A 27,908-nucleotide genomic window follows, 5' to 3' on the forward strand; every position below is an offset into this window, starting at 1 on the left:
AAGACCCGGAGGAAGCTCCTGGCTCCTGGTTTTGGATCGGCACAGCTCCGGCTATTGCAGCCAACTGAGGAGTGAACCAGTGGATGAGTGGATGGAAGACCTCTCTCTCTCTCTCTCTCTCTCTCTCTCTGCCTCTCCTTCTGTCTCTTTGTAACTCTTTCAAATAAATAAAATAAATCTTTAAAAAGAAACAAATACAGCTGTTAACTTTTTGCTATGTTTTCTTAGCCTCTATTGGCCTTATTTCTGCTATAAGTTTTATTACATCTTTTCTTCTACTACTTTTGGGTTTGATTTTTTTCTTGTATTTCTAGTTCTGTAAGGTGAGGTGGTAACTTGTTTACTTCAGATATTTCTGTTTGTTATGCCGCATTAATTACTCTAAATGTCCTTATTAGCACTGCTATACCTGTATTACACAGGTCGTGGCACATTATATTTTAATTTATTTTTTATTATTATTTGACAGGTAGAGTTATAGAGAGTGAGAGAGAGAGACAGAGAGAAAGGTCTTCCTTCCATTGGTTCACCCCCCTAAATGGCTGCTATGGCTAGAACTGTGCCAATCCGAAGCTGGTAGCCTAGTGCTTCCTCCCGGTTTCCCATACAGGTGCAGAGGTCCAAGCACCCAGGCCAACCTCCACTGCCTTCCCAGTCCACAGCAGACAGCCAGACTGGAAGAGGTGCAGCCGGGACTAGAACTGGTACCCACATGGGATACCAGTGCCACAGGCGGAGGATTAACCAACTGAGCCACGGCACTGGCCCCAATATTTTAATTCATTTCAAGAAATTTTTAACTTCCTTCTTAATTTCTTCCTTGATCAATTGTTTGTTCATGAGTACATTATTTAATTTCTGAAGTTTTATTGTTTCCAAAGTATTTTGTTATTTTGTCTACTTTTATTACAGTGTTTTTAGCAAAGATACTTGATATGGATTCCAGTTTTAAAACCTTGCTGACAACTGTTTTGTGACCTATCATGTGCTCCATCCAGGAGAATTTCCATGTGTTTAGACGAATGTGCACTCTGCAGCTAAATGGAATGTTCTACAGATGCCTCGTAGATCCAGCTGATCCAGGTTGCAATAAACTTTGCTGTTTCTTTGCTTATTTTCTGTCTGGCTGATCTGCCCATTTATGAAAGTGGGCTGTTAAGTCCCCTAATATTATTTAGTGGAGTCTATCTCCCTGTATTACAAATTGTACACAAAGTGTATTATCAAATACACTTTCCACCCCTTCCCATTTTCAAGCCCTTCTTGAAGACAAATCACCAAAACCATTGCTCTTTCCACACTGTCACAAGGTTCTCAGGAACTTTCCTCATTCCTTTTGGTTAATTTTTATTTTTCCCTTCTCTTACTGTGTATTCTCATAACCTATCTTCAGTAGCCGATTCTTTCTTATGTTTCATCTCTTCTGCAGTTGATGTCTTCTATCACATTTTTAATTTCATGTGGTTTACATTTCAGTTGAAAGACATGTTTGATAGTTGAAATTACTTCCGTCTATCAGAGAATAGTTATTTCTGTGTTCACTTGAAGTTAATCGAATTTTCTTTATTTGATTTGTATGCATCTCATAAATATAACATTAGGAATATAGTAATTCTTCTGTACCTGTCCTCTCATCTACTCCTCCTCCCTCTCCTGTTTAGTCTGAGAAAGAAAAAGAAAAAATCGAATAAAAAACTAACAGAACTCTTCCTCAGTAGTGTAGACAAGGGCTGTTCTATGTTATTGTTTCTCTAAGGTGTTTTCACTTTTTTCCCCTTTCTCTTTTCCCTTCCTTCCTCTCCCTCCTTTCCTTTTCAAAACTTAATTGCCTTTAAAGATGAACCTAAGGATGATACCTCTTTTGTGAGCTCTTAGACTTAACTTATGAGACATAATAATATCCTCCATTTAATACACTAAAAGAAAGTGATGCTTGGGGCCGGCGCTGTGGCACAGTGGGTTAACGACCTGGCCTGAAGTGCCAGCATCCCAAATGGGTGCCAGTTCAAGACCCAGCTGCTCTACTTCAGATCCAGCTCTCTGCTATGGCCTGGAAAAGCAGTAGAAGATGGCCTAAGTCCTTGGGCCCCTGCAACCATTTGGGAGACCTGGAGGAAACTCCTGGTTCCTGGCTTTGGATAGGCGCAGCTCCAGTCAATGTGGCCAACTGGGGAGTGAACCATTGGAAGGAAGACCTCTCTCTCTCTGCCTCTCCTTCTCTCTGTGTGTAACTCTGACTTTCAAATAAAATAAATAAGTCTTTAAAAAAATGGAAGTGATTCTTGAGATCAAGTTTTACTATTAAGTCTCATGATACAACTCTTTGTGGACAGAGGTCCTACACAGGAAGTTAGTGCACAGTGACTCTTGTTCATTTAACAAATAACTCTTAAGTATGACATCAGTGATCACTCAAGGCCCTTGACATGAGCCGCCTCAGTTTTGGAAGCCTTTTGCATCCACTAGCTCAAGGCCATAAGCAAAGTGGAAGTTCTCTTCTCCCTTCAGAAAAAAGTACACCCTTCTTTGGAGGCCACTTCTTTCCACTGGGGTCTCTCTCACAGGGGCCCTTTATGTAGGACATTTTTTTCCATAGTGTCTTGCCTTAGCCTGAAATGTTTCCTCTGGGCTTTCCAGCCAGACTGGAATGCCCTAAGGGCTGATTCTGAGGTCACAGTGCTACTTAAAGCAATTGTCATTCTATGAGTCTGCTGTATGGACTGCTTCCCATGTTGGGAGTCTTCACTCTTTTTTAATTCTGTCTATTCTTATTTCCAATCACTTAGTTCTACTTATATGATCTCTTTAACCATTTATTCCTATCTATTTGATCTTTATAACACTTAAGCTGCTATTCATATCAGCTAGTTTAAGAGATTTTGGGGTCCTATGGCTAGTTGTTAAGCTGTACCGTTAGAAGTCCGTAGGAATATATGGAGGACTACATTGTTTTACAGTTGTGAACTTCATACTTTTCTCTTTTTTTGATTCAAAATTTTAATGATAAATTGTGCCAGTAGAATCTTTTCAGAGGCAATGATATGTCAATAAATAATAGTTAAACTGAGTTCCTGAGAAGAACCTACCACATGAAAGTAGGTCAGAGTGCTATGAGTAACAACATGGCATTGTGTAAAATAGCATTATGTAAAAATAGTGACAGTCACAATACAAGCACAGCAGATTTCAGAATATGCCACTCATACAAATGCAAACCAGTACACAGGATTTTTTTTAGTTTAGTCATTGATAAACTTATAAGTGTTGTTTCTTAGATACATACTAAGTCGTGGATACATTATGCCAAGAATTTCAAAGAAAAATATGGGGGGAAAAAACCAACAACAAAAACAAACTTTTTTTGTTGCCAAACCCAACATTTACTGAAAAACGAAAAGAAACCAGTTGGCGTTGAGGCCCAATTTCAATTCATCAGAAGTCAGCTGAGGATGGGGAACAGAGGATGGCCAGCCCTGAAGCCCCCTTCCCAGGGAGGAACCAGCTCTGGGGGACGGGGCTGTCAGACTTCCAAGGCCAGGCTGGGGTCTCTGGTCCAGGAATGTGTGCCGGGGTAGTGGGAGAGGAGAGGGCAGATGGCAGAGGAGGCTGCTGGGCGCAGGGTGGGGGTGGGGGAGGCAGGGTTGGTCCAGGCTCAGGTGTTGACAGGGGGCAGGGAGCCGAGCTCAGGCAGCAGCTTGGGGTGAGGATCCATCTGGGCCAGGCTGCTCTGCTCCAGGGCAATGGCCTTGGCTGAATGTTTGCACTTCTCAGAGCCACGCTGGCACGTGAAATATTTGCTTTTGATGTCCCAGAAGTGGTCACCATAGTCAAATCCAAGTCCTCTCCAGTCCTGATGTTGCAGGAGCTGAAGAAGGCGATGCGTGAAAATCGCAGGTCCTCGTGGAGCATGAAGACCTGGACAGGGTTGATGCTGGGGTCGCACAGGTGGTTGATGAAGCGGCTTGTTGTCTGAGTCGAAGAAATGAGTCATCCTCGCTCACGTCGGCCTCAGCGTTGGAGATCAGCTCCCCAATGTACTCGCAGATGAAGGTGCCCTGGGGGATGGTATGCAGGGCGTGGACCCCTAGACATCTTGGCTGTCTGGTAGAGCTGCAGTCACACCTTGATGCCGCTCTGCACCACCTGGTTCTTGCAGTTACATTCGAAAATCAGGGGCCGCTCGATCTTGTTAAATTCCTGGAGCAGCTGCCCATGCTTATCACACCAGCGGCGGATGCTGAGCTGGCCGCACAGGCAGTTGGAGCTGGAGCAGTCGTCCACACACGTGCAGTGCTGCAGGTGTGTGATGCTGGGGTCAGTGTTCATGGTGAACTCTCGCAGTTCTCTGAGATGTACTTGTAATCCTCAGGACAGGGCTCCCTGTCCACATCATTGACACAGGGGATAGGCACGTTATCGTAGCCTCGAGCCACATCCCGGCAGATGATCTCCGTGCGGATGGCGCAATTGCCCACCCCGAGCCAGAGCTTGTGGTTGAGCTGCTTCGTGAACCACACGTCAGAGCGCTCCGGGGTCAGATCCCACGCGGTGTCCCCCTCCTTGTTGCGCAGCTCGGGGTTGGCGCCTTGGACAGGAACAGGAGCACGCAGTCGTGGTTGCTCTCCTGGGCAGCGACGTGCAGGGGCGTGTCCCCGTGGTACTTCACGGCGTGCAGGTCACAGCGGGTGTTCAGGAGGCCCTCAGTGATGGCAGCGCTGCCAGTGAAGGAGGCCCAATGCGAGCAGATGTTTTCCTCGTTGTCGGTGAGGGTGACGTCGGCATCCCGCGTCAGCAGCATGCGAATCACCTCATTGTGCTGGTGCTCCGTGGCCCAGATGATGGGCGTCCACCCCCCACTGTCCTGGGCACGGACGTCCACCTGTCCCGTGCTGAGCAGCAGACTGACCATCTCCAGGTTCCCAACTTTGGCTGCCTGGTGGAGGCAGGTGGTGCCATCCTCCTTGCTGTACACACAGCCGCCTCGCTGCACCGTGTAGCGCGCCACCTCCAGGTGGTGTCCAGCACGGCCTCCATCAGAGGTGTCCCCTTTGCTTGTCCATGGCGTTGCTGTTGGCTCCAGCCTGCAGCAGCACGTGGCAGATCTCCACGGAGCCCTTCTGGGCGGCTGCGTGCAGCGGCGTGCGCTCGCTCTGCTGTCGCTCTGGATGTTGGGGTCCAGGCTGTCCAGCAGCATCAGGATCACCTTTTGCAGCTCCCCCTGCTTCACCAGCAGGTACAGCAGTCAGGGGTGGAACCGGAGCTTCTTCCTCCTGACTCCTGGATGACCAGGGCCTTTTCCAGGGCTTCCAGGCCTGGCCCTGGTGGCAGCCCCATGGCTGACAGGCAGCCTCCATTGGGCAGTGTCAGAGAGGGGCCGGAACTGCCGATGGTGTCTGCAAGGGGGTCGCAGGGTGGGCGCTGTGGCTCCCCGTGCCCACGCATCTGGGGGCTGGGCTGGGACGTGTCCGCTCTCCCAGGAGCATCCTGGGCCAGGGTTGGGGGCACGGGCACTGCAGTGCCAGCCGGGGAGGTCCCCCATCCCCCCGGCCCAAGTCTGCCCGACCACCGGAGGACGACGCCCCCGCGCGCAAGGACCCAGCACGGCACGCCTCCCGCACCGCCGCGCCCAAGGCCGGACCCGCTGTTGCCAAGAGGAAGGGGCTGGTGGCCAGCAACAAGGGAGGCCGGGCGCCCCTGGCCAGGAAGTCCTCGGTCCGCAAGACAGCCACCCGTGCCCCCTCCGATCTCACAAATATGTGAAAATTAAACAACAGTCTAAACCCCAAAACAGAACGGAGAACATAAATACACCAAGATTAATAGAAATAAAGGCAAAAGACACAAAAGCTTAAAGTATATGTACAAAGCAATGCTTAGGGGAAAATTTATAGCTAAAAAGGCTTGTATAAAGAGGAAACAAGATCTCAAGTAAGTAATCTAACCATTCACTTTAAGATACTACAAAAAGAAAATCAAACCAAACCTAAAAATAGTAGAAAGGGAATAATAAAGATTTAAGTAGAAGGTAATGAAATATAGAATAGATACAAACACTGGAATATCAGACTCTTTCAAAGCCTTCAAAAATCAATGAAACTGATAGGATAAAAAGAGAATTCGCAATTTAGTAGAATTTAAATGAAACAGATGTCATTATCAACTTTACATAAATAAAAGGGATTATACAGGAATATGCTCAAAAATCTTACTTCAAAAAATTATACAGCATAGAGGTAATGAAAAAAGTTTAGAAGATAAGGATTACCAAACTGAGTCAAAAAACACAGATAATAAACTGTAACAAGTGAAGGAGTGAGTTAGAATTTTAAAAAATCATACACAAAGAGATGAACAGTTTCCCCACTAAATTCAACAAAATTTTTAAAGAGGGAAATGTCAATTCCTCACAAACCTTTCCAATAAATATAACCTGGCACACTCCCCAATTCATTTTCTAACTACACTGATAAATGAAAGAAATCACAAGAAACTAAGAAGCCAATATCTCTGATAAAAAAAACTCCTCCCCGGTGCCGCAGCTCACTAGGCTAATCCTCTGCCTTGCGGCGCCGGCACACCGGGTTCTAGTCCCAGTCAGGGTGCTGGATTCTGTCCTGGTTGCCCCTCTTCCAGGCCAGCTCTCCGCTGTGGCCTGGGAGTGCAGTGGAGGATGGCCCAAGTCCTTGGGCCCTGCACCCGCATGGGAGACCAGGAGAAGTACCTGGCTCCTGCCATAGGATTAGCGTGGTGCGCTGGCCGCAGTGCGCCGTCCGTGACGGCCATTGGAGGGTGAACCAATGGCAAAGGAAGACCTTTCTCTCTGTCTCTCTCTCACTGTCCACTCTGCCTGTCAAAAAAATTAAAAAAAAAAAAAACTCCTCAACAAAATACTGGTATAGAGCAGTATATATTTTAAATTAATACACTATGGCCAAATGGAATTATACTAGAAATGCAAATTGTTTACCATCTAAATATCAATTTATTTAATATATCAAATCAATAGAATGAAAACAAAAACCGCATGATCATTTCATTAGAGAAAACTGTCTGACAAATTATAAACGATAAATCTTCATGACAAACTGCCCCAAAACCTAAGAACAGAAGGGAACTTCCTCAGGAGCAGGTGTTGTGACATTGTGGGCCACTGTTTCGAAGGCCTATATCTCATCATATCACAGTTTATGTGGTGGCCACTCTGCTTCTGATCCAGCTTCCTACTAATGTGCCTGAAATGCACTGGATGGTAGCTCAAGTATTTGGGTTCCCACCAGCTCTGTGGCAGGAGTTCTGGGTTCCCAGCTTCAATCTGGGCCAGTCCCAGTTGTTGCAAGCATTTGAGGAATGAACCAGTGCATGGAAGACTCCTCTCTCTGTCTCTCCCTCTCTCTTTGTCACTCCTTTTAAACAAACCTTAATTTTAAAAAGAAGATTACTTCCTAAAATTGATGATAGTGTCTATGAAAACACTACAGCTAGCATTATAATGCCATGTGTGAAAGACTTCACCATAAGATCAGGAAAAGCTAAGGATATCCAATCACCACCTCTATGAAACATTCCATTAGAGATTCTAGCCAGAGGCATCTGGTTTGAAAATAAGATTAAAATTATCCTTATTCACATATAATATGATCTTATGAACAGAAAAGCCTAAGGAATCCACTAAAAATTATAAAATTAATTAATGCATTTGGCAAGACTGCAGAATGTAAGATCAGTATACACAAATTAACTGCATTTTCATATATTCACAATAAAACACCTAAAATGCAGTTAATAAAATAATTCTAGTTATGGGGTCAGCGTTGTGGCGCAACAGGTTAAAGCCCTGACCTGAAGCGTCAGCATCCCATGTGGACACCAGTTAAAGTCCCAGCTGCTCCCCTTCCGATCCAGCTCTCTGCTACGGCCTGAGAAAGCTGTGGAAGATGGCCTAAGAACCCATGTGGGAGACCAGGAAGAAGCTCCTGGCTTCAGATCAGCTCAGCTCCATCTGCCATCAGGGGAGTGAACAAGTGGATGGAAGACCTCTCTCTCTGCCTCTACCTCTCTAACTCTTTCAAATAAATAAAAGTAATTCTTTTAAAAATAATAATAATTCTAATTACAATTGCATCAAAAATAAAATACTTATAAATATATTTAACAAAAGGTGTACAATACTTCTATTCACAATATCCAGGATAGAGAATCAACCTAAATGTCCTTTAATACATGAATGAGTAAAGAAAACTTGGTACATATACACAAGGGAATATTATTCCACCATTTAAAAAAATCTTAAAGTCCTTAAGAGATGGGCCAATGACCAAAACAGACATTTTTCAAAAGAAGAAATCCAAACAGCCAACAGACACATGAAAAAAATTCAGGATCACTGGCCATCAGGGAAATGCAAATCAAAACCACAATGAGGTTTCACCTCACCCCGGTTAGAATGGCTTACATACAGAAATCAACTAACAACAGATGTTGGCGAGGATGTAAGGAAAAACGCACACTAATCCGCTGTTGGTGGGAATGCAAACTAGTAAAGCCACTATGGCAGACAGTTTGGAGATTCCTCAGAAACCTGAATATAACCCTACCACAGGACCCAGCCATCCCACTCCTTGGAATTTACCCAAGGGTAATTAAAGTCAAAAAAAGTTATCTGAACTTCGATGTTTATTGCAGCTCAATTCAAAATAGCTAAGACATGGAATCAACCTAAATGCCCACCAACAGAAGATTGGATATGTACTCTTTATAGAATATTACACAGCGGTAAAAAAAAAAAAAAAAAAAAAAAAAAGAAGGAAATCCAGTCACTTGAAACAAGATGGAGGAATCTGGAAAACATCATGCTGAGTGAAATAAGCCAGCCCCAAAGGGACAAATATCATATGTTCTCCCTGATCGGTGACAACTAACTGAGCACCTAAAAGGAAGCCTGTAGAAGTGAGATGGACACTATGAGAAACAATGTCTTGATCAGCCCTTGTCCTGACTATCTAGGAACAGCTTACTATTTTATTCTTTTTAGTATTTTCTTTTTCTACTTAATACCATTGGTTGAACTCTTTAATTAACACACAATTATTCTTAGGTGTTTAAATTCAATGGAAAATTGATCCCTGTTAAAAATAAGAGGGGGAGGGGTGGCGCTGTGGTGTAGCAGGTAAAGTCCCTGCCTGTGGTGCCCGTATCCCATATGGGCACTGGTTCGAGACTCAGCTACTCCATTTCTGATCCAGTTCTCTGCTATGTCCTGAAAAAGCAGTAGAAGATGTCCCAAGTCCCTGGGCCTCTGCACCCACATGGGAGACCCAGAAGAAGCTCCTGGCTCCTGGCTTCAGATGGGTGCAGCTCCAGCATTTTGACCATCTGGGGAGTGACCCAGCGAATGGAAGCCCTCTCTCCCCAACTCCTCTCTCTCTCTCTCTGCCTCTCCTCTCTCTAACTGTGACTTTCAAGTAAAATAAATGAATCTTTAAAAAAAAAAAACTAAAAGTGGGAATAAGAGAAGGAGGAGGTGCACAGTTTGGCACACGCTCACTCAGACTTACCCCTAAGAGTAAAGCTAGAAACATGCCATGGGAATCCAAATCCCATATGGGCACTGGTTCAAGCCCAGGCTGCCCTACTTCCCATCCAGTTTCCTGCTAATGTGCCTGGGAAAGCAGTGGAACATGAACCAAGTGCTAGGACCCCTATCAGGCACACGAGAGACTCTGAGGGAGTTCTTGGCTCCTGGCTTTGGCTTGGCCCAGTCCTGGATATTGCAGCCACTTAGGGAGGAAACCCCCACATGGAATATCTCTCTCTCTCCCACTCTCTCTCCCCCTTTCCACTCTCTCTCCTTCTGTCTCTAACTCTCTCTCTCTGTGTAACTCTGCCTTTCAAATAAATAAATAAATTTTTTTAAAAATGGTTCTCCCACTGTCTTAACAAAAAAAGAAAAAGAAGACAAATCCTTGGAAATATCTCAACCAACAAGAAAAAATATGAAAAATTAAAAAAACTGAAAATACTGTTCAAGATCTGTAGGATACTATCAAACAACCTAGCACATGTGTCTTATGAGTTCCTGAAGGTGAGGAAAGAGAATGGATAATAAGTCCTAGTTGATGAAATAATAGCAGAAATCTTCCCTAATTTGAATAAAGATAGGAACATTCAAGTGCAGACATGACCAGAAAGGAGCTTCACCACAACACATTATAGCCAAACTTCCTTTTTTTTTGCTCTCATGCAGTTGTTTAAAAGATTTATTTATTAGGCCAGTGCCGCGGCTCACTAGGCTAATCCTCTGCCTTGCAGCACTGGCACACCAGGTTCTAGTCCCAATCAGGGCACGAGATTCTGTCCCGGTTGCCTCTCTTCCAGGCCAGCTCTCTGCTGTGGCCAGGGAGTGCAGTGGAGGATGGCCCAAGTGCTTGGGCCCTGCACCCCATGGGAGACCAGGAGAAGTACCTGGCTCCTGCCATCAGATCAGTGTGGTGCACCCGCCACAGTGCGCCGGCTGCAGCGGCCATTGGAGGGTGAACCAATGGCAAAGGAAGACCTTTCTCTCTGTCTCTCTCTCTCTCTCACTGTCCACTCTGCCTGTCAAAAATAAATAAATAAAAAATAAAAGATTTATTTATTTATTTGAAAGGCAGAGTTACAGAGAGGGAGAGAGAGAGAATGGATCTTCCATCCACTGGTTCACCCGCACCAAGTAGCTGTAATGGCTGGAGCTAGATCAATCTGAAGCCAAGAGCCAGGAGCTTCTTCTAGGTCTCCCATGTGGGTGCAGGGGCCCAAGAACTTGGGCCATTTTCTGTTTTCCCAGGCCATAGCAGAGAGCTGGGTTGGAAATGGAACAGCCAGGATTTATTCCCGTACTCACTGCACCACAGAACTGGCCCTTATAGTCAAACTTTCAACAGCAAAACATAAAGAAAAGATTTTAAAATGTGTAGGAGAGAAAGACCAAATTACCTGCAGAGGACCTCCAACTAGACTGACAGCTGACTTCCCAACAGAAAGGTTACAGGATAGGAGAGAATGGAGAAACACAGTCCAAGTACTAAAAGAAAAAAACTGTAAACCCAGAATACTCTGCCCAGCAAAGCTCTCATTTATAAATGAAGGTAAAATGAAGACCTTCCAAAACAACAGAAATTCAAAGAATTTGTAATCACTCACCAGGCCTTACAAATGACACTTAAGGACTTGCTATACACAGAAATACAGATTCAGCAATATGAAAGAGTGAAGGCAGAAAATATCATAGTAAATGTACAAAGGAAATTCCAAACTAACAATAGGTATACTTAAGGGAAAAAATGGCAGGACCAGATAATTACTTATCAATAATAACCTTGAATATAAATGGCCTAAATTCTCCAGTTAAAAGATACAGGCTGGCTGACTGGATTAAAAACAAAACTCATCTATTTGCTGCCTACAATAAAAGCACATCACCAACATGATACACACAGACTGAAAGTGAAAGGATAGAAAAAGATATTCCATGGCAATGGAAAGTAAAGACAACACAAGCAGGAGGAGCCATTACAATAGACAAAATAGACTTTAGCACAAAAACTGTTAAAAGAGACAAAGAAGGGTGCTATGTAATGATTAAGGGTCCCATTCAACAGGGAGATATGTATATGCACCCAGTTCCAGGGCATCCGGCTATTTAAAACTAATGATAATGTATTTAATGGGAGACACAGACTCCAAAACAATAAAAATAGGAGACTTAAGCATCCCACTTTCATCAATGGACAGATCAACTAGGCTAAAAATCAACACAGAAACAACAGAGCTAATCTACACTATGGACTAAATGGACCTAACTGACACCTATAGAACATCTCATCCTAAAGCTGCAGAATACACATTCTTTTCATCAGTGCTTGAACTTTCTCTAGTACAGACCATGTGCTAGGCCATAAAGCAAGATTCAACATATTCAAGCAAACTGAAATCATACCATGTATCTCTTTGTCCACAATGGAATGAAGTTGGAAATTAACAACTTAACGGATTGTAGAAAATATGCAAAGTATGAACACTAACAACACATTCTTGAATGAACAGTGTGCCAGGAAATAAAAAAAAACTCCAGGAAACAAATGAAGATGACAACACAACATACCAAAACTTGTAGGATATAGCAAAAGCAGTGTTAAGAGAGAAGTTTATAGCAATGAGTACATCAAAAAATTGCAAACACAGCAACTAAATGACTAAAAATGCATTTCAAAGACCTAGGAAAATAAGAACAAACCAAATCAAATAGGAGGGAAAAATAATTAAAAGTAGAGAAGAAATAAAGTTGAAATAAACATAACAAAAGAACAGTGAATTGCAGAGCTGGATTTAGAAAAAAAAAAGCAAAATTGATACACCATTGGCCCAACTTATCAGAAAAAGGGAGAAGACCCAAATTAATAAAATCAGAGACAAAAAATAAGGTGTTAGATTGTATAGCATTGAAACAAAATGAATCAAAAAGAATTACTACAAACAGGTCTATGCCAACAAATTGGAAAACCTAGAAGAAATGGATGGATTTCTGGACACATTCAATCTACCAAATTGAGTCATGAAGACATAGAAAACTTAAATAGACCAATAAACAAAACAGAGACTGAATCAGCAATAAGATGCTCACAAAAAAGAAAAGCCTTTGTATACACAAACAATGGCATGACTGAGAATTTGTAAGTTCAACACTATTCACAATATTTACAAAAAAATGTAAACACCAGGAATAAATTTAGTAATGGATGGGAAATATCTCTACAATGAAAATTACAAAACATTACTGAGAGGGCGGAGCCAAGATGGCGGAATAGTGAGGGCGCGCACCGATAGTCCGGGAAAATTTAGTTTAATAAAAGGGGAGTTACGGTAGCCTCAGAAAAAAGAACCAGGAAAATATTGCAGACAAAACCCTTCTGGATCCAGTGGGCGTGAATCGGAGGACCTACTGGGAGAACAAGGTCGCCCACCGCGCGGGAAAGCCGAACCGCAGGACCGAGCCGCGGGACTGAGCCGCGGAAGCCGAGCCACGGGACTGAGCTGCGCAAGCTGCAGGGTCTGCGCGCAAGAGCTCGAAGGGGAGTGCAACAGCGGGGAGACTTGGGAAGTCCAGGGCTCCGAGTCCACACATCGGCGCTGGAAGGGGAGCAGACCTGTGTGGAGAGCGTGGGAGCCCACAGTTCGGGACATCAGCGGCAGACTCAACACACCAGCGCTGGAACGCGAGGTGAGCCGAACCTCAATAACCCCAGACACCGGCAGGCAAGCGGAGAGAGGAGACTAGAGGGAACGACCCCCGGGGCGGGGGGGACTTCACCAAGCTAACTGGAAGAGAGAGAGAGGGAAAAAAAAAAAAAGGTGACTGGTATGGACACGGGTTTCTCTCTCTCCGCTCACCTCTCAAGGGCGAGCAAGACAAAGAGCAGGCGCCATCTTGGACATACGTCATAAGCAGAGCGACCTCAGGTCTGCACCGGCCCTGAGCCTAGCAGTAAAACCTGACTCTGGGTGGGGCGAATTAACAGGAGATTAGGACTTAGTAAATTTATGGTGCTACTGAACGGAGACTGGGAAAAAAGAGACGGTGGGGGAGAGAACTCACGGAATTCACGTGAGCACTCTCCAGAGACGCTACAATTCCGTAACTTTGGCAACCCAGTGGGAGACTGAAGGAGAATTTGAGCCCACTCTAAGGGCCGAACAGATTCCCTGTGTGGTCCTTGGGAAAGAGCTTCTGATCTCTGGCTCCTGTGGGTATATCATTTGCCTGCTAACTACCTCCAACTTTGTTCAGCGGTGCAGAATAACTTCCCTGTTGAATCAAAAAAAAAAGAGAGAGAGAGAGAGAGAGAGAGAGGTTTACCACGCCTAACCTGGGAGTGTCACCTTTGGCACACCAAACAGAGCTCTCAGGCCACACCCATCTCAAGCCCTAAGGCTCCATCAAAAACAGATAGTCCACTTAATCTAGAGTCATAGTATAACAAGAAAAAGCACCACAGTGAAGAAACCAAATATCTCCAATATGACAAATAACAAACGCAAAAACCAAGGTAATAAAAACAAGGAAGTCACCATGAAGCCCTCAAATGAAAAAGACACCCCAATTCAAGATTATGAGGATGATGACATAGAAGAAATGCAAGAAGCAGATCTCAAAAAATTGATAAGAACATTAAGAAGTTCTCAAAAACAAATTCTTGAACTACAGAAATCCTTAATGGACAAGATAGAAAATCTCTCTCGTGAAAATGAAATATTAAGGAGGAATCAAAATGAAATGAAACAACTAGTACAACAGGAAACTGGGATAGTGACTGAAGTGAAGAATTCAATAGATCAAATGAAAAACACAATAGAGAGCCTTACAAACAGAATGGGAGAAGCAGAAGAGAGAATATCGGACTTAGAAGACAGAGAACAGGAAAGGATACAGTCAGACCAAAGAAAAGAAGAGGAAATTAGGAATCTAAAACATATTGTCGGGAATCTTCAGGATACTATTAAAAAACCCAACATTCGGGTTCTAGGAGTTCCTGAAGGCATGGAGAGGGAGAAAGGATTAGAAGGCCTTTTTAGTGAGATATTAGCAGAAAATTTCCCAGGTTTGGAGAAGGACAGAGAAATCCTAGTACAGGAAGCTCACAGAACCCCTAATAAACACGACCAAAAGAGACCCTCACCACGGCACGTTGTAATTAAACTCTCCACAGTGAAACATAAAGAAAAGATCCTAAAATGTGCAAGAGAGAAACGTCAGATTACTCTCAGAGGATCTCCAATCAGACTCACAGCTGACTTCTCATCAGAAACTCTACAAGCTAGGAGGGAATGGCGAGATATAGCCCAGGTACTAAGAGAGAACAACTGCCAGCCCAGAATATTATATCCTGCAAAGCTATCATTTGTGAATGAAGGTGAAATAAAGACTTTTCATAGCAAACAGAAATTGAAAGAATTTGTTGCCACTCATCCAGCCCTGCAAAAGATGCTTAAAGATGTGTTACACACAGAAACAAAGAAACAGGGTCATCAATATGAAAGAAGGTAAAGGAAGGAAACCAAGGAAGGAAAGCTCACAGCAAAAGATCACAGGGAATTCAAAGCATATATTAGAACTTATCTTTGGTAAATGGCAGGGCAAAGTTACCACTTATCATTAGTCACATTGAACGTGAATGGCCTGAACTGTCCAGTTAAAAGACACCGATTGGCTGATTGGGTTAAGGAACAAAACCCATCTATTTGCTGCTTACAAGAAACACATCTTTCCAACAAAGATCCATACAGACTGAAAGTGAAAGGCTGGAAAAAGATATACCATGCCAACAGAAATGAAAAAAGAGCGGGCGTAGCCATCTTAATATCAGACACCATAAACTTTACCACAAAAACCATTAAGAGAGACAAAGAGAGACACTACATAATGATTAAGGGATCAATTCAACAGGAAGATATAACAATTATCAATGTATATGCACCTAACTACAGGGCACCAGTTTATCTAAAAGATTTGTTAACGGACTTAAAGGGAGACTTAGACCCCAATACAATAGTACTGGGGGACTTCAATACTCCACTCTCAGAAATAGACAGATCAATAGGACAGAAGATCAACAAGGATACAGTAGATTTAAACGACACTATAGCCCAAATGGATCTAACAGATATATACAGAACTTTCAATCCTACAGCTAAAGATTATACATTCTTCTCAGCAGTACATGGAACCTTCTCTAGGATTGACCACATACTAGGCCATAAAGCAAGTCTCAGCAAATTCAAAAGAATTAGAATCATACCATGCAGCTTCTCAGACCATAAAGGAATGAAGTTGGAAATTAGCAACTCAGGAATCCCTAGAGCATACGCAAACACATGGAGATTGAACAACATGCTCCTGAATGAACAATGGGTCATAGAAGAAATCAAAAGAGAAATCAAAAACTTTCTGGAAGTAAATGAGGATAACAGCACAACATACCAAAACTTATGGGACGCAGCAAAAGCAGTGTTAAGAGGAAAGTTTATATCAATAGGTGCCTACATCAAGAAATTGGAAAGGCACCAAATAGATGAGCTTTCTATTCACCTCAAGGATCTAGAAAACCTACAGCAAACCAGACCCAAATCTAGTAGGAGAAGAGAAATAATTAAAATCAGAGAAGAAATCAACAGGATTGAATCAAGAAAAACATTACAAAAAATCAGCCAAACGAGGAGCTGGTTTTTTGAAAAAATAAACAAAATTGACACCCCATTGGCCCAACTAACTAAAAAAAGAAGAGAAAAGACCCAAATCAATAAAATCAGAGATGAAAAAGGAAATGTAACAACAGACACCACAGAAATAAAAAGAATCATCAGAAATTACTACAAGGACTTGTATGCCAGCAAACAGGGAAACCTATCAGAAATGGATAGATTCCTGGACACATGCAACCTACCTAAATTGAACCAGGAAGACATCGAAAACCTAAACAGACCCATAACTGAGACAGAAATTGAAACAGTAATAAAGGCCCTCCCAACAAAGAAAAGCCCAGGACCAGATGGATTCACTGCTGAATTCTACCAGACATTTAAAGAAGAACTAACTCCAATTCTTCTCAAACTATTCAGAACAATTGAAGAAGAGGGAATCCTCCCAAATTCTTTCTATGAAGCCAGCATCACCTTAATTCCTAAGCCAGGAAAAGATGCAGCACTGAAAGAGAATTACAGACCAATATCCCTGATGAACATAGATGCAAAAATCCTCAATAAAATTCTCGCCAATAGAATGCAACAACACATCAGAAAGATCATTCACCCAGACCAAGTGGGATTTATCCCTGGTATGCAGGGATGGTTTAATGTGCGCAAGACAATCAATGTGATACACCACATTAACAGACTGCAGAAGAAAAACCATATGATTCTCTCAATAGATGCCGAGAAAGCATTTGATAAAATACAACACCCGTTGATGATGAAAACTCTAAGCAAACTGGGTTTGGAAGGAACATTCCTCAATACAATCAAAGCAATCTATGAAAAACCCACAGCCAACATCCTATTGAATGGGGAAAAGTTGGAAGCATTTCCACTGAGATCTGGGACCAGACAGGGATGTCCACTCTCACCACTGCTATTCAATATAGTTCTGGAGGTTCTAGCCAGAGCTATTAGGCAAGAAAAAGAAATTAAAGGGATACAAATTGGGAAGGAAGAACTCAAACTATCCCTCTTTGCAGATGACATGATTCTTTATTTAGGGGACCCAAAGAACTCTACCAAGAGACTATTGGAACTCATAGAAGAGTTTGGCAAAGTAGCAGGGTATAAAATCAATGCACAAAAATCAACAGCCTTTGTATACACAGACAATGCCATGGCTGAGGAAGAACTTCTAAGATCAATCCCATTCACAATAGCTACAAAAACAATCAAATACCTTGGAATAAACTTAACCAAGGACGTTAAAGATCTCTACGATGAAAATTACAAAACCTTAAAGAAAGAAATAGAAGAGGATACCAAGAAATGGAAAAATCTTCCATGCTCATGGATTGGAAGAATCAATATCATCAAAATGTCCATTCTCCCAAAAGCAATTTATAGATTCAATGCAATACCAATCAAGATACCGAAGACCTTCTTCTCAGATCTGGAAAAATTGGTGCTGAAATTTATATGGAGGCACAAGAGACCTCGGATAGCTAAAGCAATCTTGTACAACAAAAACAAAGCCGGAGGCATCACAATACCAGATTTCAGGACATACTACAGGGCAGTTGTAATCAAAACAGCATGGTACTGGTACAGAAACAGAAGGATAGACCAATGGAACAGAATTGAAATACCAGAAATCAACCCAAACATCTACAGCCAACTTATATTTGATCAAGGATCTAAAACTAATTCCTTGAGCAAGGACAGTCTATTCAATAAATGGTGCTGGGAAAATTGGATTTCCACGTGCAGAATCATGAAGCAAGACCCCTACCTTACACCTTACACAAAAATCCACTCAACATGGATTAAAGACCTAAATCTACGACCTGACACCATCAAGTTACTAGAGAACATTGGAGAAACCCTTCAAGATATTGGCACAGGCAAAGAGTTTCTGGAAAAGACCCGGGAGGCACAGGCAGTCAAAGCCAAAATTAACTATTGGGATTGCATCAAATTGAGAAGTTTCTGTACTGCAAAAGAAACAGTCAGGAGAGTGAAGAGACAACCGTCAGAATGGGAAAAAATATTTGCAAACTATGCAACAGATAAAGGGTTAATAACCAGAATCTACAAAGAGATCAAGAAACTCCACAAAAACAAAACCAACAACCCAATTAAGAGATGGGCCAAGGACCTCAATAGACATTTTTCAAAAGAGGAAATCCAAATGGCCAACAGGCACATGAAAAAATGTTCAAGGTCATTAGCAATCAGAGAAATGCAAATCAAAACCACAATGAGGTTCCACCTCACCCCGGTTAGAATGGCTCACATTCAGAAATCTACCAACAACAGATGCTGGCGAGGATGTGGGGAAAAAGGGACACTAACCCACTGTTGGTGGGAATGCAAACTGGTCAAGCCACTATGGAAATCAGTCTGGAGATTCCTCAGAAACCTGAAGATAACCCTACCGTTCCACCCAGCCATCCCACTCCTTGGAATTTACCCAAAGGAATTTAAATTGGCAAACAAAAAAGCGGTCTGCAGCCTAATGTTTATTGCAGCTCAATTCACAATAGCTAAGACCTGGAACCAACCTAAATGCCCATCAACGGTAGATTGGATAAAGAAATTATGGGATATGTACTCTTTAGAATACTATACTGCAGTAAGAAACAACGAAATCCAGTCATTTGCAACAAAATGGAGGAATCTGGAACACATCATGCTGAGTGAAATAAGCCAGTCCCAAAGGGACAAATACCATATGTTCTCCCTGATCGGTGACAACTGACTGAACACCAAAAAGGAAACTTGTTGAAGTGAAAGGGACACTATGGGAAATGGTGACTTGATCAGCATAGCCCTGACTGTTAATGAACAACTTAATACATTATCCCTCTTAGTAGTTTTTTTGTCTGTTCTACTTAATATGACTGATTTAATTCTGTAATTAATACACAGTTATTCTTAAGTGTTGAAATTTAACTGAAATGTGATCCCTGTTAAACATAAGAGTGGGAATAAGAGAGGGAAGAGATATATAATTTGGGACATGCTCAAGCTGACTTGCCCCAAATGGTAGAGTTAGAAACATACCAGGGGACTCCAATTTAATCCCATCAAGGTGGCATGTACCAATGCCATCTCACTAGTCCAAGTGATCAATTTCAGTTCGCAATTGATCATAATGAAAGGACTAAGAGTCAAAGGGAGCACATAAGCAAGTCTAGTACCTGCTAACACTAACCGATAGAATAAATAAAGGGGAGAGTGATCCAACATGGGAAGCGAGATACTCAGCAGACTCATAGAATGGCAGATGCCCTAAATAGCACTCTGGCCTCAGAATCAGCCCTAAAGGCATTCAGATCTGGCTGAAATGCCCATGAGAGTATTTCAGGCATGGAAAGCCAAGACACTCTGGAAAAAGATCTCTGTGAGTGAGATCTCAGTGGAAAGAACAGGTCTTCAAAGAAGGAGGTACCTTTCTCTGAAGGGAGGAGAGAACCTCCACTTTGACTATGACCTTGTCTAAACAAGATAAGAGTCGGAGAACTCAAGGGGCTTCCATAGCCTTGGAAACTCATGACTGGAGCAGAGGGAGATTACTGATGCCATAGACAGGAGTGTCAATTGGTAAAGTCAACAACAGGAGTCACTGTGCACTTACTCCTCATGTAGGATCTCTGTCCTTAATGTGCTGTGCATTGAGATTTAATGCTATAACGAGTACTCAAATAATATATTTCACTTTGTGTTTCTATGGGGGTGCAAACTGTTGAAATCCTTACTTAATGCATACTAAACTGATCCTCTGTAAAAAAAAAAAAAAAAAAAAAAAAAAAAAAAAAGAAACTATCAACTCCCAACTTGACTCTCACTGGGATTAAACATGACAATAGGTCTGATCTGATTTCATCATCATTTAAAAAAAAATCATCTATTATTTTTCACTTTATGTTTCTGTGTGGGAGCAAACTGTTGAAATCCTTACTTAATGTATACTAAGCTGATCTTCTGTATATTAAGATAATCGAAAATGAATCTTGATGTGAATGGAAGGGGAGAGGGAGTGGGAAAGAGGAGGGTTGTGGGTGGGAGGGACGGTATGGGGGGGAAGCCATAGTAATCCATTATTCGTACTTTGGAAACGTATATTCATTAAATAAAAGTTAAAAAAAAAAAAAAGAATACTATACCGCAGTAAGAAACAATGAAATCCAGTCATTTGCAACAAAATGGAGGAATCTGGAACACATCATGCTGAGTGAAGTAAGCCAGTCCCAAAGGGACAAATACCATATGTTCTCCCTGATCGGTGACAACTGACTGAACACCAAAAAGGAAACTTCCTGAAGTGAAATGGACACTGAGAAACGGTGACTTGATCAGCATAGCCCTGACTGTTAATGAACAACTTAATACTTTATCCCTCTTAGTAGTTTTTTTTTGTCTGTTCTACTTAATATGACTGGTTTAATTCTGTAATTAATACACAGTTATTCTTAAGTGTTGAAAATTAACTGAAATGTGATCCCTTTTAAATATAAGAGTGGGAATAAGAGAGGGAAGAGATGTATAATTTGGGACATGCTCAAGCTGACTTGCCCCAAATGGTAGAGTTAGAAACATACCAGGGATTCCAATTCAATCCCATCAAGGTGGCATGTACCAATGCCATCTCACTATTCCAAGTGATCAATTTCAGTTCACAATTGATCATAATGAAAGGTCTAAGAGTCAAAGGGAGCACATAAACAAGTCTAGTACCTGCTAATACTAACTGATAGAATAAATAAAGGGGAGAGTGATCCAACATGGGAAGCGAGATACTCAGCAGACTCATAGAATGGTGGATGTCCTAAACAGCACTCTGACCTCAGAATCAGCCCTAAAGGCATTCAGATCTGGCTGAAAAGCCCATGAGAGTATTTCAGGCATGGAAAGCCAAGGCACTCTGGCAAAAGAAAAAAAAAAACAAACAACAACAACAAAAAAAACCTAAATGAAAGATCTCTGTGAGTAAGATCCCAGTGGAAAGAACAGGTCTTCAAAGAAGGAGGTACCTTTCCCTGAAGGGAGGAGAGAACCTCCACTTTGACTATGACCTTGTCTAAACAAGATAAGAGTCGGAGAACTCAGAGGGCTTCCATAGCCTTGGAAACTCATGACTGGAGCATAGGGAGATTACTGATGCCATAGACAGGAGTGTCAATTGGTAAAGTCAACAACAGGAGTCACTGTGCACTTGCTCCTCATGTAGGATCTCTGTCCTTAATGTGCTGTACATTGGGATTTGGTGCTATAACGAGTACTCAAACAGTATATTTCACTTTGTGTTTCTATGGGGGTGCAAACTGTTGAAATCTTTACTTAATGTATACTAAACTTATCTTCTGTAAAAAAAAAAAAAGAAAGAAATTATCAATTCCCAACTTGACTCTCACTGGGATTAAACATGACAATAGGTCTGATCTGATTTCATCATCATTTAAAAAATCATCTATTATTTTTCACTTTATGTTTCTGTGTGGGAGCAAACTGTTGAAATCTTTACTTAATGTATACTAAGCTGATCTTCTGTATATTAAGATAATCGAAAATGAATCTTGATGTGAATGGAAGGGGAGAGAGTTTGGGAAAGGGGAAGGTTGTGGGTGGGAGGGACGGTATTGGGGGGGGAAGCCATTGTAATCTATAAGTCGTACTTTGGAAATTTATATTCATTAAATAAAAGTTAAAAAATCAAAAAAAATGAATAATGGGATGGGAGAAGTAGTAGGAGATGGGATGGTTTGTGGGTAGGAGGGTTCTTATGGGGGTAAAACCACTATAATCCAAAAGTTGTACTTTCAAACTTATATTTATTAAATAAAACTTTTTATTAAAAAGTAAAAAAAAAAAAAAAAAAAACATTACTGAAAAAAATGACACCAAAATATGGGGAAAAAACTTGTATATTGGTGAATTAGAAGAATTAATATCATCAAAATGTCCATATTATCATATGATGGTTACATGTATCTTTGAATATGGGAATTAAGATTAAATGAAGCCGTAAGAAAGTACTGATTCTTGGAAAACATTTTCAAGGTCAAGAAAATGTCTCCTTGCACTGGATTTTGGGGAAAACACATTATTAATCTTGTTTTTGTCAGATACAAATGAAACATATGACTAATATTGCTACTTATAAATGGTATCTTCATTCTCACATGTAAAACAACTAAACAGAAGCTTACATTCATGGAGGCGTTCACCTGAGCCGTAGTTTCATCATCTGTTGGGAAGCGGTATATTTGGATGCCATTGCTGCTCAACTCACTCATAATCCTACTCTTAAACTTCGGTAAATCACTCTTAGAAATCGTATCTGCTTTGGCAATCAATGGTATAATGTTCACCTATTAAGAAGAAAGACAAACAAATTTCACCTCTAATGATTTGTTGTTTATCTTGTAGTTTTCAAAAAGTCTCACAACCTCTGAGAATAAATTTGTGTAACCAGATGGAACTCTGGTTATCATATCTTCCTTCCAAATATTTTTCAAAAATCATTAGTACCTTTTAATATTCATCTTTTATAATTTGTTTAGAATGTTGTTTTTCTCCTAAAAGTCTCTCTCACTCCCAACACATTTTGAGTTAGTGAAATGTAAGCTATACTATGAAACAGACCATCTATTTCATTATCAATTTTATTTCTTATTAGACTGAGTGACAAAAGTCAGAAGAAACCTTTCAACACAATTGGGGAAGAGGATTTTGATGTCATAGCTCTCATTCGTGCACAGCACCTTCTCCATAAAGACATCCTAATCAGGGTCTCATCTTCACCTATCTGTGCCCGACCTAAATGTCCTTGCAGACAGAGGCCAGCATTGTGGTACAATGGGTTAAGCTGATGCAGACATCCCATACTGGAGCACTGGTCCAGGCTGCTCTGCTTCCCATCCAGCTCCCAGACAGTCTGCCTGGGGAAGCAGCAGAGAACGGTCCAAGTACTTGGGCCCCTGCCACCCACGTGGGAGACCTGGAAGAAATTCCAGGCTCCTGGCTTCTGCCTGACTCAGCCCTGGTCATTGCAGCCATCTGGGGAGTGAACCAGTGGATAGAAGCATTCTCTTTCTTACTGTCAAATAAATATAAATGTCCTTGAAGAGAGGCCAGCACTGTGGTGTAGCAGGTAACCTCCACCTGTGGGGCCAGTATCACATATAGGTGCTGGTGCTTGTTCTGGCTGCTCTACTTCTGATCCAGCTCCCTGCTAATGCGCCTGGGAAAGCAGCAGAAGATGGCCCAAGTCCTTGGGCCCCTGCACCCACATGGAAGACCTGGAAGAAGCTCCTGGCTCCTAGCCTTGGACTGGCCCAGATCTGGCAATTTGGAGAGTGAACCAGCAAATGGAAGATCTGTGTGTGTGTGTGTGTGTGTGTGTAACTCTGCCTTTCAAATAAATAAATAAATCTTTTTGGAAAATGTTCTTGAAGATGGATTTGCTTGTTTCCCAAAGACCACATGAATGTAATAGACTTTTTTGGTTACCGTAGTTTAATGACTGAGTGTGAATGTGTGTGTGTGTATCTGTGTGTGTGCATGTATGAGTACATGTGTGTGAATGTGCATGTGTGTGTATGAATGTGTATGAGTATGTGTGTGCATGTGTGTGTGTGTGTGTGTGTGAAGGGCACCTTTCTAACAAATATATTAACTTAAATTTGCAAAAATGAATTATTTTCACATTTAAAGTTGAATATTTACATATTTTAGGTTGAAGCTTTACAAATAAGCTTTTTCCCAGTTCTACTATATGATCATTCTCACATCTGTGTATTTATACTGAAATAGCTAAACTTGCAGAAAGTAAAAATATCCAAAATTCTAAAATATACTTTACTACTGTTATAATATTGAAATCATGGCTTCACAATGTCACAATGTGACAAACAGACATCAGTTTTATTGGATAATTTTTGTTTTAGATTTCTCAAATCACTTTAAAAAAACACTGGGCAAATACAAGGCTTCAAATTAAAACACAGTTGTTCAAAATTTTGTCAGAACGGGCCATCAAAGGAGGTGCCTTTCTCTGAAGGGAGGAGAGAACTTTCACTTTGATTATGGCCTTGTCTAAATAAGGTTGGAGTCTGTGAACTCAAGAGCCTTCCATAGCCTTGGCAGCTTATGACAAGAGCCTCAGATGATTACTGACTCATAAATAAAAGTGTCAACTGTTGCTGGTGCTGCGGCTCACTAGGCTAATCCTCTGCCTGTGGCACCGGCACCCCAGGTTCTAGCCCTGGGTGGGGCACTGGATTCTGTCTTGGTTGCCCCTCTTCCAGGGCAGTGGAGGATGGCCCAAGTGCTTGGACCCTGCATCCGCATAGGAGACCAGGAGGAAGCACCTGGCTTCTGGCTTCAGATCGGCGCAGTGCGCTGGCCGTAGCAGCCATTTGGGGGGTGAACCAATGGAAGGAAGACCTTTCTCTGTCTCTCACTGTCTAACTCTGCCTGTCAAAAATAAGTGTCAATTATTAAATCAACAACAGGCATCACTGTGTACTTACACCCCATGTACCATCTCTGTCCTTAATGTGTTGTACTATAGCAGTAAAACTGGTCTTCAAACAGTACTTTATACTTAGTGTGCCTATGTGGGTGCAATTGTTGAAATCTTTACTTAGTATATACTGAGTTGATCTTTTGTATATAAAGATAATTAAAAATGACTCTTAATGAATAATGGGATGGGAGAGGGAGTGGGAGATGGGATGGATTGCGGGTAGGAGGGTGGTTATGGTGGGGGGGGGAGGAAACTGCTATAATCCAAAAGTTGTACTTCTGAAATTTATATTTATTAAATAAAAGTTCTCTAAAAATTGCCAAGTTTTGATATCTAAACCTAACATCTTCAATTGTAAAGGGCAGACAAATGCTAAGGTAGATTCAAGCCTAAACCAAACATTTAGCATTGTATTGATGAGAAAGGTCAGTAAATACATCCCCTAATGGTGATGAATCATTCACATAGAAAGAAATGGAAATTTCCTACATTAACAATCCTTAGATGTTCATTTTTGAGAGGGAAAAGGCATTTATAGCAAGGATAACTAAACAATCTGGAAAAGATGACAACAGACACACTGGCTGGCCCCTTTATATAATGGTCCTTGTGAAAAGGAGGGCTTTCCTCTATCTGAAAAGTGGCTTGATGTTAGCAGACACTGTGTCCTCAACTATGAATATACTACTAATCAGGAAATTGAGGCAGCTCTTAACTGAACTAGAAATAGAATTTATTTCAACTTCATGTCATCTAAGATTACATACAAAGATTTTTTTTCAAGCTTGAACAACACATAATTAAAGCCATGGCTCTTATGATAAAGGGAATCTAGCTTTAGAACTTTTATTCTTGTCTAATGAATAAAGTTGAAGAGAAATATTTTATCAGGAATGAGTGCAGAAAAGAATCTGATGATGTGACAGTTTTATTCATGTGTATGTTGACTCTATACTGCAAATGTAATTACATGTTTTGAGGGCCAACATTTTGGTGCAACAGGCTAAGCCTCCAACTGTGATGGCAGCATCCCATATTAGAGTGCTGGGTCAAGTTCTGGCTGCTCTGCTTCCCATTGAGCTCCTTATTAATGAGCCTGATAAGACAGCAGCAGATGAGTCAAGGTCTTGGGCCCCTGACACCCCCAGGAGAGGCCAGAATGCAGCCATGGCTCCTGGCTCCTGACTCCTGGCTCCCTAGCATCAGCTTGGCCCAGCCTCATCCACTGCAGACATTTGGTGCATGAACTGCGAACCACTAGCTGGAAGCTCGCTCTCTTTCTTGCTCACTCGCTCACTCTCCTTTTCTATCTTTTGAATAAATAAAAAATCTTTATATTTATATATATACACACGTAACCTTTTTGTGTGAAGTCATTCTAGATTTATAGAGAACTGTACAAACAGTTCAGAGAAAAAAACTGAGACTTCATGGTCCCCAAGCTGTATAGCCTAGAAAGTGGCTGAAATCAGAAAGCTTAAACTCAATGCCCAAGCTTTAATCCCAGGAAGTTCAAGACATTTTTTCAAGGTCACAGAAGTATGTAATAATGCAAATATTCAAAAGCTACTTCCAGTGATAGCAAATCCTATATATTTTATATATACAACATTATATTCCTTCTGTAGGGATAAGACTAAGTTGAATGGTCTAGTTTTTCTATACATTCCATAAAATGATTTTCTATGCATTCAACCTGAAACATGAAAAATTCATAATCTGAAAATGTAATCAAATGAATAGGTCTCATAAATTTCCTCAAGAGCTTTCTAAAGCCATGAGAATAAGCATATTGGCAAAAAGAAGTCATCGTGTGTCTCAAACTTTTGCGAGAAGGAACCATGCTTCCCCCGGCTGCTTCTACTCAACAAGGAAGAGCTTCTTCAATGTTCTTCTATTCTGAATCCTTGATAGAACCTGCAGCCACAATCAGTAATGTGTCATGTTCCACACTATCAGTGGCTTCAGATGAGCACAAACAGGATTCTTTATAGTATCATGTAATGAATCTAATGTTTAAAATATTGGTAAATGATCGTGAGCTAAGTTCCCTCTTAGTGGATTTTTGACTTGAATTTTCATTTTCCAAGCCAATAGAATATTTACTTTGCCTACAAAGAAGCTAAAATTAAAATCAACCAAACACTAAGGTTTTGCCACCACAAAATTCCTCCTATGTTAAAGCCCTAAGCCTCCAGTACCTCAGAATGTGTCTATAACTGGAGAGTCTTTAAACAGGTTATTAAATTTACATGATGCTGCTACAGTGGGACCAAATCCAGTCTGACTGGTGCCCTTAGAAGAGGAAACTGGGATATACACAGCGACACAAGACGAAAAAGCCTATGATGATGAACGGAGAGGAGTCATCTGCCAGCCAAGAAAACAGGTTCCAGAAGATACAAAACCTACTGACACTCTAATCTAGGACTTACAACTTCCAGGACCATGACACAATAATTTTTTATTGTTTAAACCATGCAGTTTATGATATTTCATTAAAGCAGCCAGAGAATGAATACAAACACTTTAACAGGAAAAAATTACATATCCACATATTACAAAATAACAGGTATTCATGTGCAAATGCTTCAATATACCTTATTATTGCAAAATAAATATTAAACTTTAAAAGCTGATGATTTATCACACGCACCTTACTGTCAATGTTCTTCATTGTTATTATGTCAAGGGACTTCAGAGAATGTCCTGTAGGTGAAATGAAGTAAAGGCACACATGGACACGAGAATCGTGGTACTCAAGGAATGTTTAATCTTCAGTTCTTCTTGAAGATAGGCCTCAAACTGAGCATTTGGTAGTCAACGATTGGTTGGTAGCTAAAAAAATAATGAGCATAACAGATTAATAAAATGTGAAGTCTGTTTTTCACCATTTAATAAACAATATGTATGCTAAACAAGTTTCTATGGTGACTGAAAAGGTGAATAATATGTCCATAAAAAGGTAATTTCTGCATCCAAGATGGCTTAATAGGGAAAAGATGTGCTGACTTTGACCATGGGAATATAACAGAAGAAAAGGGTGGAGCTGCATTCTGCAGGGTACAGTTGGAGAGAAGTGTGCAGTGGAAATTCTACAGAAAGCAGAGAGACACCATGGAGCAGCGAGGACGGTACAATCACACAGCAG

General features: G+C 41.4%; 1 protein-coding gene and 1 pseudogene across 1 annotated transcript in view; both read right to left on the reverse strand.

Annotated features, from left to right (window-relative positions):
- The window catches only part of LOC149120400 (septin-14-like), a 38,058-nt gene extending 10,609 nt beyond the window's left edge, over positions 1-27,449 (reverse strand). Inside the window, exons 1-2 of the mRNA XM_089321439.1 lie at positions 27,414-27,449; positions 22,437-22,598 (exon numbers count right to left, since the gene is read on the reverse strand). Coding sequence (XP_089177565.1) covers positions 22,437-22,598; positions 27,414-27,434 — 183 coding nt within the window. The 5' untranslated portion in view covers positions 27,435-27,449. The remainder of the gene's footprint in view (positions 1-22,436; positions 22,599-27,413) is intronic.
- Positions 3,653-7,026, reverse strand: LOC149120401 (histone-lysine N-methyltransferase EHMT2 pseudogene; annotated as a pseudogene).
- Positions 27,450-27,908: the final 459 nt, after the last annotated feature.

Source organism: Oryctolagus cuniculus, chromosome 19 (genome assembly GCF_051225735.1).
Source record: "Oryctolagus cuniculus isolate XC-2025 breed Fujian yellow rabbit chromosome 19, ASM5122573v1, whole genome shotgun sequence".
Classification (NCBI taxonomy): domain Eukaryota; kingdom Metazoa; phylum Chordata; class Mammalia; order Lagomorpha; family Leporidae; genus Oryctolagus; species Oryctolagus cuniculus.